The 13,624-nt window shown below is 43.2% G+C and overlaps 1 protein-coding gene across 1 annotated transcript in view; it reads right to left on the bottom strand.

Annotated features, from left to right (window-relative positions):
• Window positions 1-8,987: 8,987 nt before the first annotated feature.
• LOC142661630 (uncharacterized) overlaps window positions 8,988-13,624 on the bottom strand; it is a 15,236-nt gene continuing 10,599 nt past the window's right edge. The window contains exon 5 of the mRNA XM_075839052.1: window positions 8,988-9,555. Within this exon, the coding sequence (XP_075695167.1) occupies window positions 9,326-9,555 (230 nt within the window). The 3' untranslated portion in view covers window positions 8,988-9,325. The remainder of the gene's footprint in view (window positions 9,556-13,624) is intronic.

Below are 13,624 nucleotides of genomic sequence, written 5' to 3'. Positions count from 1 at the left end.
GAATTTTTTAGATAATTACGACTTTTTTTTCTCCCACATAAATGAAAGAAATGCAGTTTGTCAACAGTGAAGCTGTGTTAGTCATATAGATGTTTCTGCAGAACACCATGTGGTCAGGCATGGTACTGCAAGTTAACATTTTTACTAAGAATGCATCCAACATAATTTGTAACTTTATGTATACAATTAATATGCATAAACGTTAAGCAACTTTGTAAATATATCACAATACTTATCTTGTACTGATTCTCATTTACAGGCTGTAACTTAACTCAAAGCTGCATTCACAATTCTGCTGTTTGTTACAATAAGCAGTAATGTCAGCTGAGATGCCCTCAACAGCTTGCTGAGTTCCTTTTAATGCGCGGGGGGGGGGGGGGGGGGGGGGGAATTAGTGTATCTTTTATCGATAACTGTACAGTGTCAGGATGATGCTTTCCAGAAAGTAAGCAAACAGAAAAAGTGCTATACAAACACGGAACAAGGGGGTAATGCTGGGAGATTTTAGCTCTTGTCACTGCTGCTCTGGAGTATACTACAAGCTGTAACTCAGGATCAGTATAAGAAAAGTAATGTAATGTATGTACTTAGTGACTCCACCAACAGAATAGTGAGTGCAGCTCTGGAGTATAATACAGGATATAAGTCAGGATCAGTACAGGATAAGTAATGTAATGTATGTACACAGTGACTCCACCAGCAGAATAGTGAGTGCAGCTCTGGAGTATAATACAGGATGTAACTCTGGATCAGTACAGGATAAGTAATGTAATGTATGTACACAGTGACTCCACCAGCAGAATAGTGAGTACAGCTCTGGTGTATAATACAGGATGTAACTCAGGATCAGTACAGGATAAGTAATGTAATGTATGTACATAGTGACTCCATCAGCTGAATAGTGAGTGCAGGTCCGGAGTATAATACAGAATATAACTCAGGATCAGTACAGGATAAGTAATGTAATGTATGTACACAGTGACTCCACCAGCAGAATAGTGAGTGCAGCTCTGGAGTATAATACAGGATGTAACTCAGGATCAGTACAGGATAAGTAATGTAATGTATGTACACAGTGACTCCACCAGCAGAATAGTGAGTGCAGCTCTGGAGTATAATACAGGATGTAACTCAGGATCAATACAGGATGAGTAATGTAATGTATGTACAGAGGGACTCCACCAGCAGAATAGTGAGTGCAGCTCTGGAGTATAATACAGAAAATAACTCAGGATCAGTACAGGATAAGTAATGTAGTGTATGTACACAGTGACTCCACCAGCAGAATAGTGAGTGCAGCTCTGGAGTATAATACAGGATGTAACTCAGGATCAGTACAGGATAAGTAATGTAATGTATGTACACAGTGACTCCACCAGCAGAATAGTGAGTGCAGCTCTGGAGTATAATACAGGATGTAACTCAGGATCAGTACAGGATAAGTAATGTAATGTATGTACATAGTGACTCCATCAGCTGAATAGTGAGTGCAGCTCTGGAGTATAATTCAGGATATAACTCAGGATCAGTACAGGATAAGTAATGTAATGTATGTACACAGTGACTCCACCAGCAGAATAGTGAGTGCAGCTCTGGAGTATAATACAGGATGTAACTCAGGATCAGTACAGGATAAGTAATGTAATGTATGTACATAGTGACTCCATCAGCTGAATAGTGAGTGCTGGTCCGGAGTATAATAAAGGCTGTAAGTTGGGATCAGTACCAGAAAAACTATGTAATATATGTACACAGTGACTCCACCAGCAGAATAGTGATTGCAGCTCTGGAGTATAATACAGACTGTAACTTGGGATCAGTACAGTATAAATAATGTAATGTAATATATGTAGCTATTAGAGTAGTTTGCTATATTTGCTCAATGAAAAAACATGTATATATATATATATACACAGGCAGGTGAACAATAATAGGGCCAATCCAGACGTGGCAGTAGAAAAAAACGCCAAAACATGGAAAGGTCAAAGGTCACAAAGTAACTAGTAATTACATGGTTGGAAAAAAACATTGTGGCCAACGAATGGTCAATACATAACACTGTAACATAACATAAATAAATAATATGATAGATGTGATGCCCATCGATACCATTTAGTTAATGTTAAAACCTCCGATATATGTTTCATTTTTGCACCTTATCTATTCATCCATTTAGGGCAAAGCCCCACGTGGCGGAATTGCTCTTGAATTCCGCTGCGGACACTCCGCAGTGTTAATCCGCAGCGGAGACGTTTCTCCATTGCCTTCCACTTCTTTTTAGTAGGCTTCGTTTAGACGAGGCTGAAAATTCCGCTGCGGAGCATAGGCTGCGGTGCGGAATTTGGTGTCCGCAGCATACAATGGATGTTGCGGACCAGTGGCGGACTGGTTGCGGACTCATTGCGGAAGTTCTCCATTGACTTCAATGGAGAGTCTAAATTCCGCAATGAAGTCCGCAGCTGTCATGCACATGTTATGTGTGCTGCGGATGCGTCTTGCTTTTTTGACATGACATTTCTTCATTTTGGCTGGACCTATGTATTTCTAGGTCTACAGCCAGACTGAGGAAGTCAATGGGGCTCCCGTAATGACGGGAGCGTTGCTAGGAGACGTCAGTAAATAGTCACTGTCCAGGTTGCTGAAAGAGTTAAGCGATCGGCAGTAACTGTTTCTGCACCCTGGACAGTGACTACCGATCCCAATATACAGCAACCTGTAAAAAAATAGAAGTTCATACTTACCGAGAACTCCCTGCTTCTGTCTCCAGTCCGGCTTCCCAGGATGACGTTTCAGTCTAAGTGACGGCTGCAGCCAATCACAGGCTGCAGCGGTCACATGGACTGCCGCGTCATCCAGGGAGGTAGGGCTGGATGCCGAAAGAGGGACGCGTCACCAAGACAACGGCCGGTAAGTATGAAATTCGTTTACTTTCACTAGGCAAAGTGCTGTCCCTTCTCTCTATCCTGCACTGATACAGAGAAGGGAAGCATTTTTACCGCAGTACGCAGCGGCCAGTCCGCATCAATTTACTGCACATTTTGGGCAGATCCGCAACAGAATCTGCAATGCAGATTCTGTGCGGCATTGATGCGGACAGTTGTGGAGGAAAACCGCCACATGTGGGCATGCCCTTAGGGTCTCTACTCCCGTTTTTTATAAAACATTTTATACAATTTATAAAATATTAATTGTTTGAGTTCTTTTAACATGAACTAAATGGTATCGATGGGCATCACATCTATCATATTATTTATTTATTTATGTTATGTTACAGTGTTATGTATTGACCATTCGTTAGCCACAATGTTTTTTTCCAACCATGTAATTACTAGTTACTTTGTGACCTTTGACCTTTCCATGTTTTGACGGTTTTTTCTACTGCCACGTCTGAATTGGCCCTATTATTGTTCACCTGCCTGTGTATATATATACATGTTTTTTCACTGTATGTTTTATCTGCCTTAGGAAGACGCCAGTCCGGCGTTGAAACGCGTAGCATATTGTTTACCTTGCTTTTATGCAATAAACCAACTGTTTATTTACAACCAAGCAGCGCCTACAGTATCCCTCTTTTTTGTTTTGTTTCTATGCATTTTCCATGTAAGGCAACTCCTTAAGGTGTTTGCGTTTGGGGATCGGCAGCAGCTTGCAGTACCTTGCATATACCTGCCAGTATTTGCATTTTGGAAAAGGAAGCAATTTCCCCGAAAAACTTCACATCTTCAAAATCCATTCTGGTGCCGTGTCCTTTTTTACTTTTACTTATTATATTTGCTCATTGACATTTATTAGTAACCCTATATGAAAAGAGTGAGCCCTGAATGCATGTGGAATAGCAGACACAAAGGAAGAGGAATTTATGCAGGATGAAGCAGTCTAGGCGAAACACGCATCAGATGTGGTGGGTCCTCCTATTGCTTGTTTAGGCTTCCTCGGCCATTGGTACCTGTTTTATTACTTGTTGGTGCACTTTGCACTTGGGGGTCATATTGTTTACATAGTACGGTTCAAAAAAGACACATATCCATCAAGTTCAACCAAGGGAAGGGAAAAGGGAAGGTAAAAATTTCTACACATAGGAGCTGATATTTTTTTGTTCTAGGAATTGATCTTTGTCTTTTTTGCAGCATTTCCTGTCCCTGCTGTGACGGCTCCTGCGGTGACTATTCCATAGATTCACAGTAAAGAAGACTTGTCGCCTCTGCAGGTTGAACCTTTTTTTCTCCAAACGGAGGGAGTGCCCCCTTGTTTTTTAAGGGGGTTTTAAATGGAACAGAACTTCACTATATTTTTTGTATGTGCCATTAATATATTTATAGAAATTAATAACGTCCCCTCTTAGTCGTCTTTTTTCAAGGCTAAATAGGTTTAATTATTTTAATCTTTCCTCATAACTTAGATTCTCCGCGCCCCTTATTAGCTTCGTTGCTCTTCTTTGTATTTTTTAATCCTTTCTATGAACTGGAGCCCAGAACTGAACTGCATATTCTAGATGAGGCCTCACTAATGCATTGTAAACTGGTAATATTACATCCCTGTCCCGTGAGTCCATGCCTCTTTTAATACACAAAAATATCTTGCTGGCTTTGAAGCAGCTGATTGACATTGTGCTGTTATTTAGTTTATGATTTACAAGTACACCCAGATCCTTCTCAACAAGTGACTCCCCCAGTGTAGCTCCCCCTAGGACATATGATGCATGCAGATTATTACACCTAGATCCTTCTCAACAAGTGACTCCCCCAGTGTAGCTCCCCCTAGGACATATGATGCCTGCAGATTATTACACCCAGATCCTTCTCAACAAGTGACTCCCCCAGTGTAGCTCCCCCTAGGACATATGATGCGTGCAGGTTGTTGGTACCCAGGTGCATAACTTTACTTTTATTTACATTAAACCTCATTTGCCAACTGGATGCCAAAACACTTAGTGTGTTCAAATCAGCTTGTAATTTATGAACATCTTCCATAGACTGAACTATATTACATAGCTTGGTGTCATCTGCAAAACTAGAAATAGTGCTATTAATCCCATCCTCTATATCATTAATAAATAAGTTGAATAATAGTGGTCCCAGCTTCTCCTAACCTGTCATATAAACACTATATCCACAGCGGCCCCTCTGTCTAGGCTTCTCCTCACCTCTCATATAAACACTATATCCACAGCGGCCCCTCTGTCTAGGCTTTTCCTCACCTCTCATATAAACACTATATCCACAGCGGCCCCTCTGTCTAGGCTTCTCCTCACCTCTCATATAAACACTATATCCACAGCGGCCCCTCTGTCTAGGCTTCTGCTCACCTCTTCATAAAAACAAATCAGGTTGGTTTGACAACTGTCCTTAGTAAAACCGTGCTGGCTGTCAATTATAATGCATTTATTGTATCTATGAGTCTCTTATGTGTCTCACTAACAATTACTGGTCTGTAGGGAAGTTTTGCCTGTATGTACTTATGTCAGTGCTATTCCATTGACACTTTTTGTATACCTCTTATATGTATATATTATGTTGCATTTGTTTTCTTGATATCAGGAAGACCCACCATCATTTTTTTCTGTGTGTGCATTAACGTTTATTCATAGGCTTTTGCATATTTTTATTTTCTGATCTTATAAAAATCTACTTTTTATAGACATATTTTTTGTCCTGCATGATTTTCTTCTCTTCTTAGGTGACTAAGTTTGAACTCAGTTAAATGAGCAGAATCATTCTGTACAAAATTCTCATCCAACTCACATTCTCTACTACTTACGAACTCTGCCCATCCCGATCTCTTTGTCAACCTTCAAATCCATAAATAAACAAATGAACCAATTTATTTGGCACCACAACAAACCTTATATTTCTATCACACAGCAATACTCCTGGGCCAGATATAGTTCTGGGTTTCCAACCTTCAAACAAACAATGGGTCAATTTGGGCGACAACAAACCAAAATACATATTTGAAAGGAATTCTTACTACATTCTCCACCATTGGAATCTTTACCTATTTCCACACCTCCTACAAATAAAGCATTACTGTCGGCATGGAAATCGTGGGGCCTAGAGACAGATCTTCTAAATCTTACACTAAATACTTTTTCACACCTTATCTCAAATCTGCAGTTGACAAATTGGTCCGACGTGGATCAAAAACATTTAAAGATGCTAAACAGAATCAAGACAATATTATACCAAAGCTCCCCTAACATAAAAATATTTTCTCATCGACCAGAATATATAATTACAAGAGATCAACTTTCTTAAAGCGCATCCTCAAAGTCATGTGGAAATACTATCTTTGTCACCAGACCTCCTACAGGCATCTCCAGGACCCTACAAAACAGGTATCAAACGATACTACTCCCGATGAGTGAAAAAAAAGCAATACTCATTTGGGAAAGGGATTTTGATAAAACTTTTTCTCCAGCACAATGGTCTTCTACACTTTAGAAAGGCCTGTCACTAGGTCATATAGGTTGAACTGGTTTATTGACCTGAATAGCTCTGTCTCCCTAAATCCGGCAATATTTTTATTTTTTTCCTGGACCCCCCCCCCCCCCTGTCCAGAGACATGGCCCACTGTTGTGTTGGTGTCATATATGGTAATTTGCTATAGTTAGCCAACGGGGTAGAGCTAGCTTCCCTGCCTCTAGGGCTAACCAATCAGCACGATGAAGCTTGAGGGTAGTACTACTAAATTAACATATATGGAACCAACACAACAGTAGGCCATTTCTCTGGAATGGGGGTCCTTGTTCTGGTTCCCATAGAAATGTATTGAAAGCCTGTAATAATACATGGTGCAACTCAGGATCAGTAGAAGATAACTAATGCAATGTACACAGTGATTCCACCAGCAGAATAGTGAGTGCAGCTCTGGAGTATAATACAGAATGTAACTCAGGATCAGAACAGGATAAGTAATGTAATGTATGTACACAGTGACTCTACCAGCAGAATAGTGAGTGCAGCTCTGGAGTATAATACAGGATGTAACTCAGGATCAGTACAGAATAAGTAATGTAATGTATGTACACAGTGACTCCACCAGCAGAATAGTGAGTGTAGCTCTGGAGTATAATACAGGATGTAACTCAGGATCAGTTCAGGATAAGTAATGTAATGTATGTACACAGTGACTCTACCAGCAGAACAGGGAGTGCAGCTCTGGAGTATAATACAGGAGATAACTCAGGATCAGTACAGAATAAGTAATGTAATGTACAGTGGAGTAACTACCGCGGTAGCAGCCGTGTTGCTGGCCGTCATGCCCCCCCATATGTCCGGTGGCGCGGCTAGCAGTCGTTATGGCTGCTACAGCTGTAGTGACAATACGACGGGGCCCGCGCCGCCGAGCCTCTAACATTTATAGGCCGGGTGACACGGAGGGGGCCTCGGTGCTAGCGATAGCCACCCCGTCTTGCAGTAATTTTACCTGCGTCTATAGCACACAGGCACAAATACATGCATTAGCGGTGAATGGCCGGGCATGTCTTACATGCCTTGCAATGCCTTACAATGACGTTGAATGGTGGGGAAAAATGACTTGCACAACCAATTCCCAATTTCCAGTTCCCATATATCCATGGGTAATATACATGTACTCCGTGTGCTCTATATGTATATTATACACTTACAGTAATGTCATGTGTTTTAATTGAATTACTATTTGTTATATTTGTTATAGAGGTATAATCCTAATTGTAACATTGCATAATTATAGCACATACAATATAGCATAGTACACTCAATGGTGAATTATAATGTGTATCTATATACTGGAGTCTATTAGTTTCATATGATCATTGTGCTTACACCCTTTGTATTTGCTGCCTGGTCTCCAACCTACCACAGTCTGTGGGTATCATCTCTGCTTTTAAATGTATGTTTTTGGATTGATATACTAAAAAAGTATACATTTTATACTGATTTTGGGTTATTTGAGCATCATTAATATGTCATTTCTTTACAATGGGGTGTGAGGCTTTAGTTGTGCTCTATATATGTTGTGTACAAATAGGGTTACTGCGGCTCAGTCTTATTCTCATTGCCGTTGTGAGCTGCAGTACCAGGCATAGCCATAACCGTATGTACGGAGCAAAGTCTGGATGAACAATGCAGCCCCTTCATTCAGCTGACTGGCCGCGGAATACAGACTCCCATCGTTCAAATATTAATAGCCCTCACCAGGGATCATCCACCTATGGCTGTTGTAAAACTAGCACTCCCATGTCCTGACAGGCCCAAGTTTCACAACAGCCGGAGTGCCGATACCTGGCCCGTACTGAGGATAGGGCATCAATTTTACTTGTAAAAACCCTTTTATTTCTATTTATAAACTGTATGTAAAATGGTTTATGAAGGGGAACATAGGCATCCCAGAAATTGTATGACATTAGAAACAGTGCCACTTTGTTCATAGGTTGTGTCCGGTATTGCAGCTCAGCCCTATTCAAGTGAATACCAGATACATAGAGAGTTTGCTGGGGTTGCAGAGTTTACTTAGCTGGTGCCCTCCATTTTGCTGCTTGTGCCGCTGATCAACAAATTTCTTAGGCCCCTGTGCTATCATCCAAGATTGCCGCAGCACTTCTCGGACTACCCGATGTACATTGTGCTTCGGTAGTCAGAGACACTCTTCCCTGCTGTCTGATTAACTAGCACTGCTCACGTGAGCAGCGTAAGCCTTTCGGAATGGCCGGGAAAAGTATTTTTGACTACTGAAGAGCTGCGGCCATCTTGGATAACAGCAAAGGGGGCCTGGGAATCCGGGAATGGGTCAATCAGCGGCACAAGCATCTAAACGGAGGGCACCTGGTAAGTTGACTTTACATTTCCGAGCAATCTTTATATATTTACCTAAAACCGGAGGGTATCTTTAAATCTTCAACATCAGGAATACTTCTTCAAGACAAGAACGGGTGAAGTTAAGGAATAAAACAACATTTTTATTAATTCAACATCTGTACAATGAGTTTGTAATTCCACTTTTATTTAGTGTAATGTTCTTATAGTAATTGAGATTTCATATAGCTAGCGATAATTATTCAGCCATCCGCTGTAATCTGCAGGGAAACCTAGCAGGTGTTCCATTTCTCTGCAGCGCCACCACAGGAGAAATAAAGTATTACATTATTTTCATAGATATCAGTAGACTGTCAATAGAATGCATGGATGTGCCAGGACCTCCTGAAAGACAGAAAGATCTTGTGTAGCCCTTCTGACTAATTAAAGAACGTCCTGAATAAGTACCCTCCTCTATTAAACCAAGATACCCTAATGGAAAATAAATTTTCTTAGCTAGACAACCCCAAATATCTCCTGTCTTAGAAATTCTATACATTATTTTGCATTAAAAGTCCTATGAATAACAGTCCAGCAGAAAACAATACTGTGTTTGCAGCGGATGTTGTCGTATGTGAAGCACTAGAGCCTCCATTGGTTCCGCGGGTGCATGAATACGTCGTTTCTGTATACACAGTACCAGCAGTAGAAGACTCATTTTTTTTATAGCACAATCCTTCGGCGGCACAGCCACTGTGTATAGAAGTTACAGTCTGGGAACCTATGAAAATAAAAAATAATAAAACATTTTCATTGTAACTGCACAGTAAAAATGTCTTCATTATTTACCCCTTAAAGGGTTATTCCCATTATAGACATTTATGGTATATCCACAAGATATGCTACCAATATTTGATGCCACCATTCCATCTATTTCTCATCTGGATATGTTGTCTGGGCACCCTCGTTCTGGAGATAGGTGCAGATCCTGTGTATATGTCATAAATGTTTGTGATGGGAATACCCCTATCAAATTTTGACCTGGGCTGTCCACACAAGGACAACTGATGACCTATCCACAGGATAGATCATCAGTATATGATCGGTGGGGGTCCGACATCCGAACCCCGCACAGATCAGCTGCTCAGGCCATATTGCAGAACTGCAGCTCGGCCGCTATTCTGTGACCGGGGCCATCTGCTTCCTGCATGGGCATCCGGTGCCCGGAGGCAGCCAGAGGATCTGATCGATGCGGAGTCCGGATGTTGGAACCCCACCGATCATATACTGATGAGCTATCCTTTCTATAGGTCATCAGTTGCCGAGGCTGGACAACCCCTTTAAGGACCAATTTTAAGACTTAAGGTATGCTCTAACAGACAATAATATTCGACAATGCTGGGGGAAAATTTTAGGCTCGGGGCTGTTAGTATTAAACAGTCAGCCCTCTCTACTGTCAGCACTGCGATCACTATGATCAAGGGGCATACAGCGTCAAAACATTGTGTGGTCCTAATTATGGGACTAAAACCATCAATAGACCAAGCTCTGCACTCAACTTGATCTATTATCTAGGACTAGATCATATTGGTGTTATGTTATCAGGCCACATTTTGTGTTAAAGTTGTTGTGTCTCGAAGACAAGTCTTATTACGACACATGGATGTCATAGATGGGGGTCCCTCAATTGTCAGTGCATGTGATGATTGTGGTTGGGGGAGAGGGGTATGTTACAGGTTTGTGATAAGAGCTTAAACTCTTGGACCCTTTTGCATTAAATATTTTAGGTGTTATAAAAAAAAATTCTGATGAACTTTTATTAAATAATTCAATTGTTTTTGAAATGCAGCTTCTAGGTTTCCACTATACTTAGAAGCTGCATCCTTTGGTGTCAGCTGAATCCGAATCTGTCTCTAATACACAGGAAGACCACAATATCGATCACATCTAATAAACTGTGATCGATATTATGCACAGGACCCGCTCTCAGCTGAGCAGTCAGTTCCAGGGCCGCCATCAGGGGGGTATTAGGGGTACTGGTGTGAGGGGCCCGGCCAAACCAAATTGAAAGGGGGGCCCGGCAACTGCCGCGACGTGCCATTGGTAGAAAAAAACGGGCCCCTGCAATGGGGCCCATTTTTTTCACCACAGAATGTCGTGAGCTGCGGGCCCCCCTCTCGTCATGGGGGCTGTCGAACCGCCGCCCGCGCAACCGATCGCGCGCACAAGGAAACGCCCGCGCATGCGCACTCGCGAGCACGCACCCACGAAAGCCCGCACTCTAGACCGCCCGCGCGTGCACCCGCGAAAGCACGGAAGCGCGCAGCCGCGGATACACACACATGGACAGAACTTACCTGGAGCCTGGCTGGAGGTGAAGGACTGGACGTCTGGACCGAAGACATCGCCTAAAGAGGACTGGAGTGGGAGCAGCTCTTCAGACACAGTGAGTAAAATGTCTCAAAGTGCTGTTTATGTATGGCCCTGTTCACACAGAGTATTTTGCAGGCAGAAAAAAAATCTGCCTCAAAATTCCTTAAAGAATTTTGAGGCAGATTTTGACCTGCCCACACTATCTTGCCGCGTTTTTTTGCTGCGTTTTTTGCCCGCAGCGTGAGGACAGCAGACAAAAAACGCAGCGAAAAATGCATTTTCTGCCTCCCATTGATTTTGATGGCAGGTCAGAGGCGGAACAGCGGCAAGAAAGGACGTGCTGCTTTTTCTTTTTTCCGCGACTGGCTCCCATTGATTTCAGATTAAATCAATGGGAGGCGGTTTTGGAAGTTTTTTTGGTGCTGATTCTGACGCAGTGTCCGAGTCAATATCAAGGCCCAAAAACTCTGTGAACTGGGCCTTATTGTTAGGAATTTTTCAGATGAACGTGTAATACATCCGTGCAACGCGCCTGATTTTCACGCGCCTGATTTTCACGCGCCTCGCACGGACCTATGTTACTCTATGGGGCCGTGCAGACTGTCCGTGAGTTTCATGCAGCGTGTGTCCGTGTGTCCGCTGCGTAAAACTCACGACATGTCCAATATTTGTGCATTGTTCGCGCATCACGCACCCATTGAAGTCAATGGGTGCGTGAAAATCACGCCCAGCACTGCCGCAGCAGTATAAACTATGAATGAAAACAGAAAAGCACCACGTGCTACAAACATACAAACAGAGTGTCATAATGATGGCGGCTGCGCGAAAATCACGCAGCCACGCATCATACGCTGCTGACACACGGAGCGGTTATGGACCTTTTGCATGCGCAAAACGCCACGTTTTTGCGCGCGCAAAAAGCACACGCTCGTGTAAATCCGGCCTTAGGGTAGGAACACACTAGGCATGAACACTGCGGATTTTATGCAACACATTTTATTGTGGATAATCCGCAGCGTATCACAGTCACAGCCGAGTGGATGAGATTTGAACAAATCTCATTCACACGCTGCAAAAAAAAAGTGACCTGCAAAAAAAAGTGACCTGCAGTGTGGCTTTTTAAGCCGCAGCATGTTAATTTATTCTGCAGAATCGCTGCTCCTCTGTTGCGGAAATGCTGCGGTTCTGCCGCAAAAATCACAAATGAGAAAAAAAAAAGGTACTTTTTTAAATTGATAAAGTTTAGACTTACCCCGGCCGTAGTCCTGGTGACGCGATCCTCTATTCTTAGCGCAGCCCGGCCTCCTGTCATGACGTTTCATCCCATGTGACCGCTGCAGCAGTCACATGGTCTACAGCGTCATCCCAGGAGGCGGGGCTACGTTCAGAAGAGAGAGATGCGTCACCAGAACTACGGCCGGGGCAAGTCTAAACTTTTTTTCCCCTGCAGGATTCCCGCAGCGGACACGCCTCACGAAACCTGCGCCACTATTTGGTGCGGTTTTGCTGTCGGAATTCCCTGCGGCTACCGGGGTGGATAAGCTGTGTAGTTTTACTCAGCATATCCGCCTAGTGTGTTCCTACCCTTATGATGTCGCTCCTGGAGCTGCTGACGGTCTCTAAATAGGCAGTTGGTCCAGTAGAATTTGGAATTTTTTTTTTTTTGTGAACCAGCTTAAAAAAAATACAAAACTTTTGTGTTAGGGCCTGTTCGCATCACCGTTCGCTTCCGTTCCGGGGTTCCGTCTGAGGTTTCTGTCGGGTGAACCCCGCAACGGAAAGTGAAAGTGACAGCACAGCTTCCGTTTCAGTCACCATTGATCTCAATGGTGACGGAAACATCGCTAATGGTTTCCGTTCGTCACCATTCCGGCTGGTTTTCGGACGGAATCAATAGCGCAGTCGACTGCGCTAATGGTGACGGAAACGGAAGCTGTGCTGTCACTTTCACTTTCCGTTGCGGGGTTCACCCGACGGAAACCTCAGACGGAACCCCGGAACGGAAGCGAACGGTGATGTGAACAGGCCCTAACACAAAAGTTTTGTATTTTTTTTTAAGCTGGTTCACAAAAAAAAAATAATTCCAAATTCTACTGAACCAACTGCCTATTTAGAGACATGATGTCGCTCCTGGAGCAGCTGCCTAAGGGACACACTAGGCGGATATGCTGAGTAAAACTACACATCTTATCCGCCCCGGTAGCCGCAAGGAATTCTGCCAGAAAAACCGCACCAAATAGTGGCGCAGGTTTCGTGAGGCGTGTCCGCTGCGGGAATCCTGCAGGGAAAAAAAAGTTTAGACTTGCCCTGGCCGTAGTTTAGGTGACTCATCTCTCTCTTCTGAACGTAGCCCCGCCTCCTGGGATGACGCTGTAGACCATGTGACCGCTGCAGTAGTCACATGGGATGAAACGTCATGACAGGAGGCCGGGCTGCGCTAAGAATAGAGGATCGCGTCACCAGGACTACGGCCGGGG

The sequence above is a fragment of the Rhinoderma darwinii genome, chromosome 10 (assembly GCF_050947455.1).
Source record: "Rhinoderma darwinii isolate aRhiDar2 chromosome 10, aRhiDar2.hap1, whole genome shotgun sequence".
Classification (NCBI taxonomy): Eukaryota; Metazoa; Chordata; class Amphibia; order Anura; family Rhinodermatidae; genus Rhinoderma; species Rhinoderma darwinii.
Note: the sequence above shows the minus strand (reverse complement) of the source record. Positions and strands in the feature narration are given on the sequence as shown.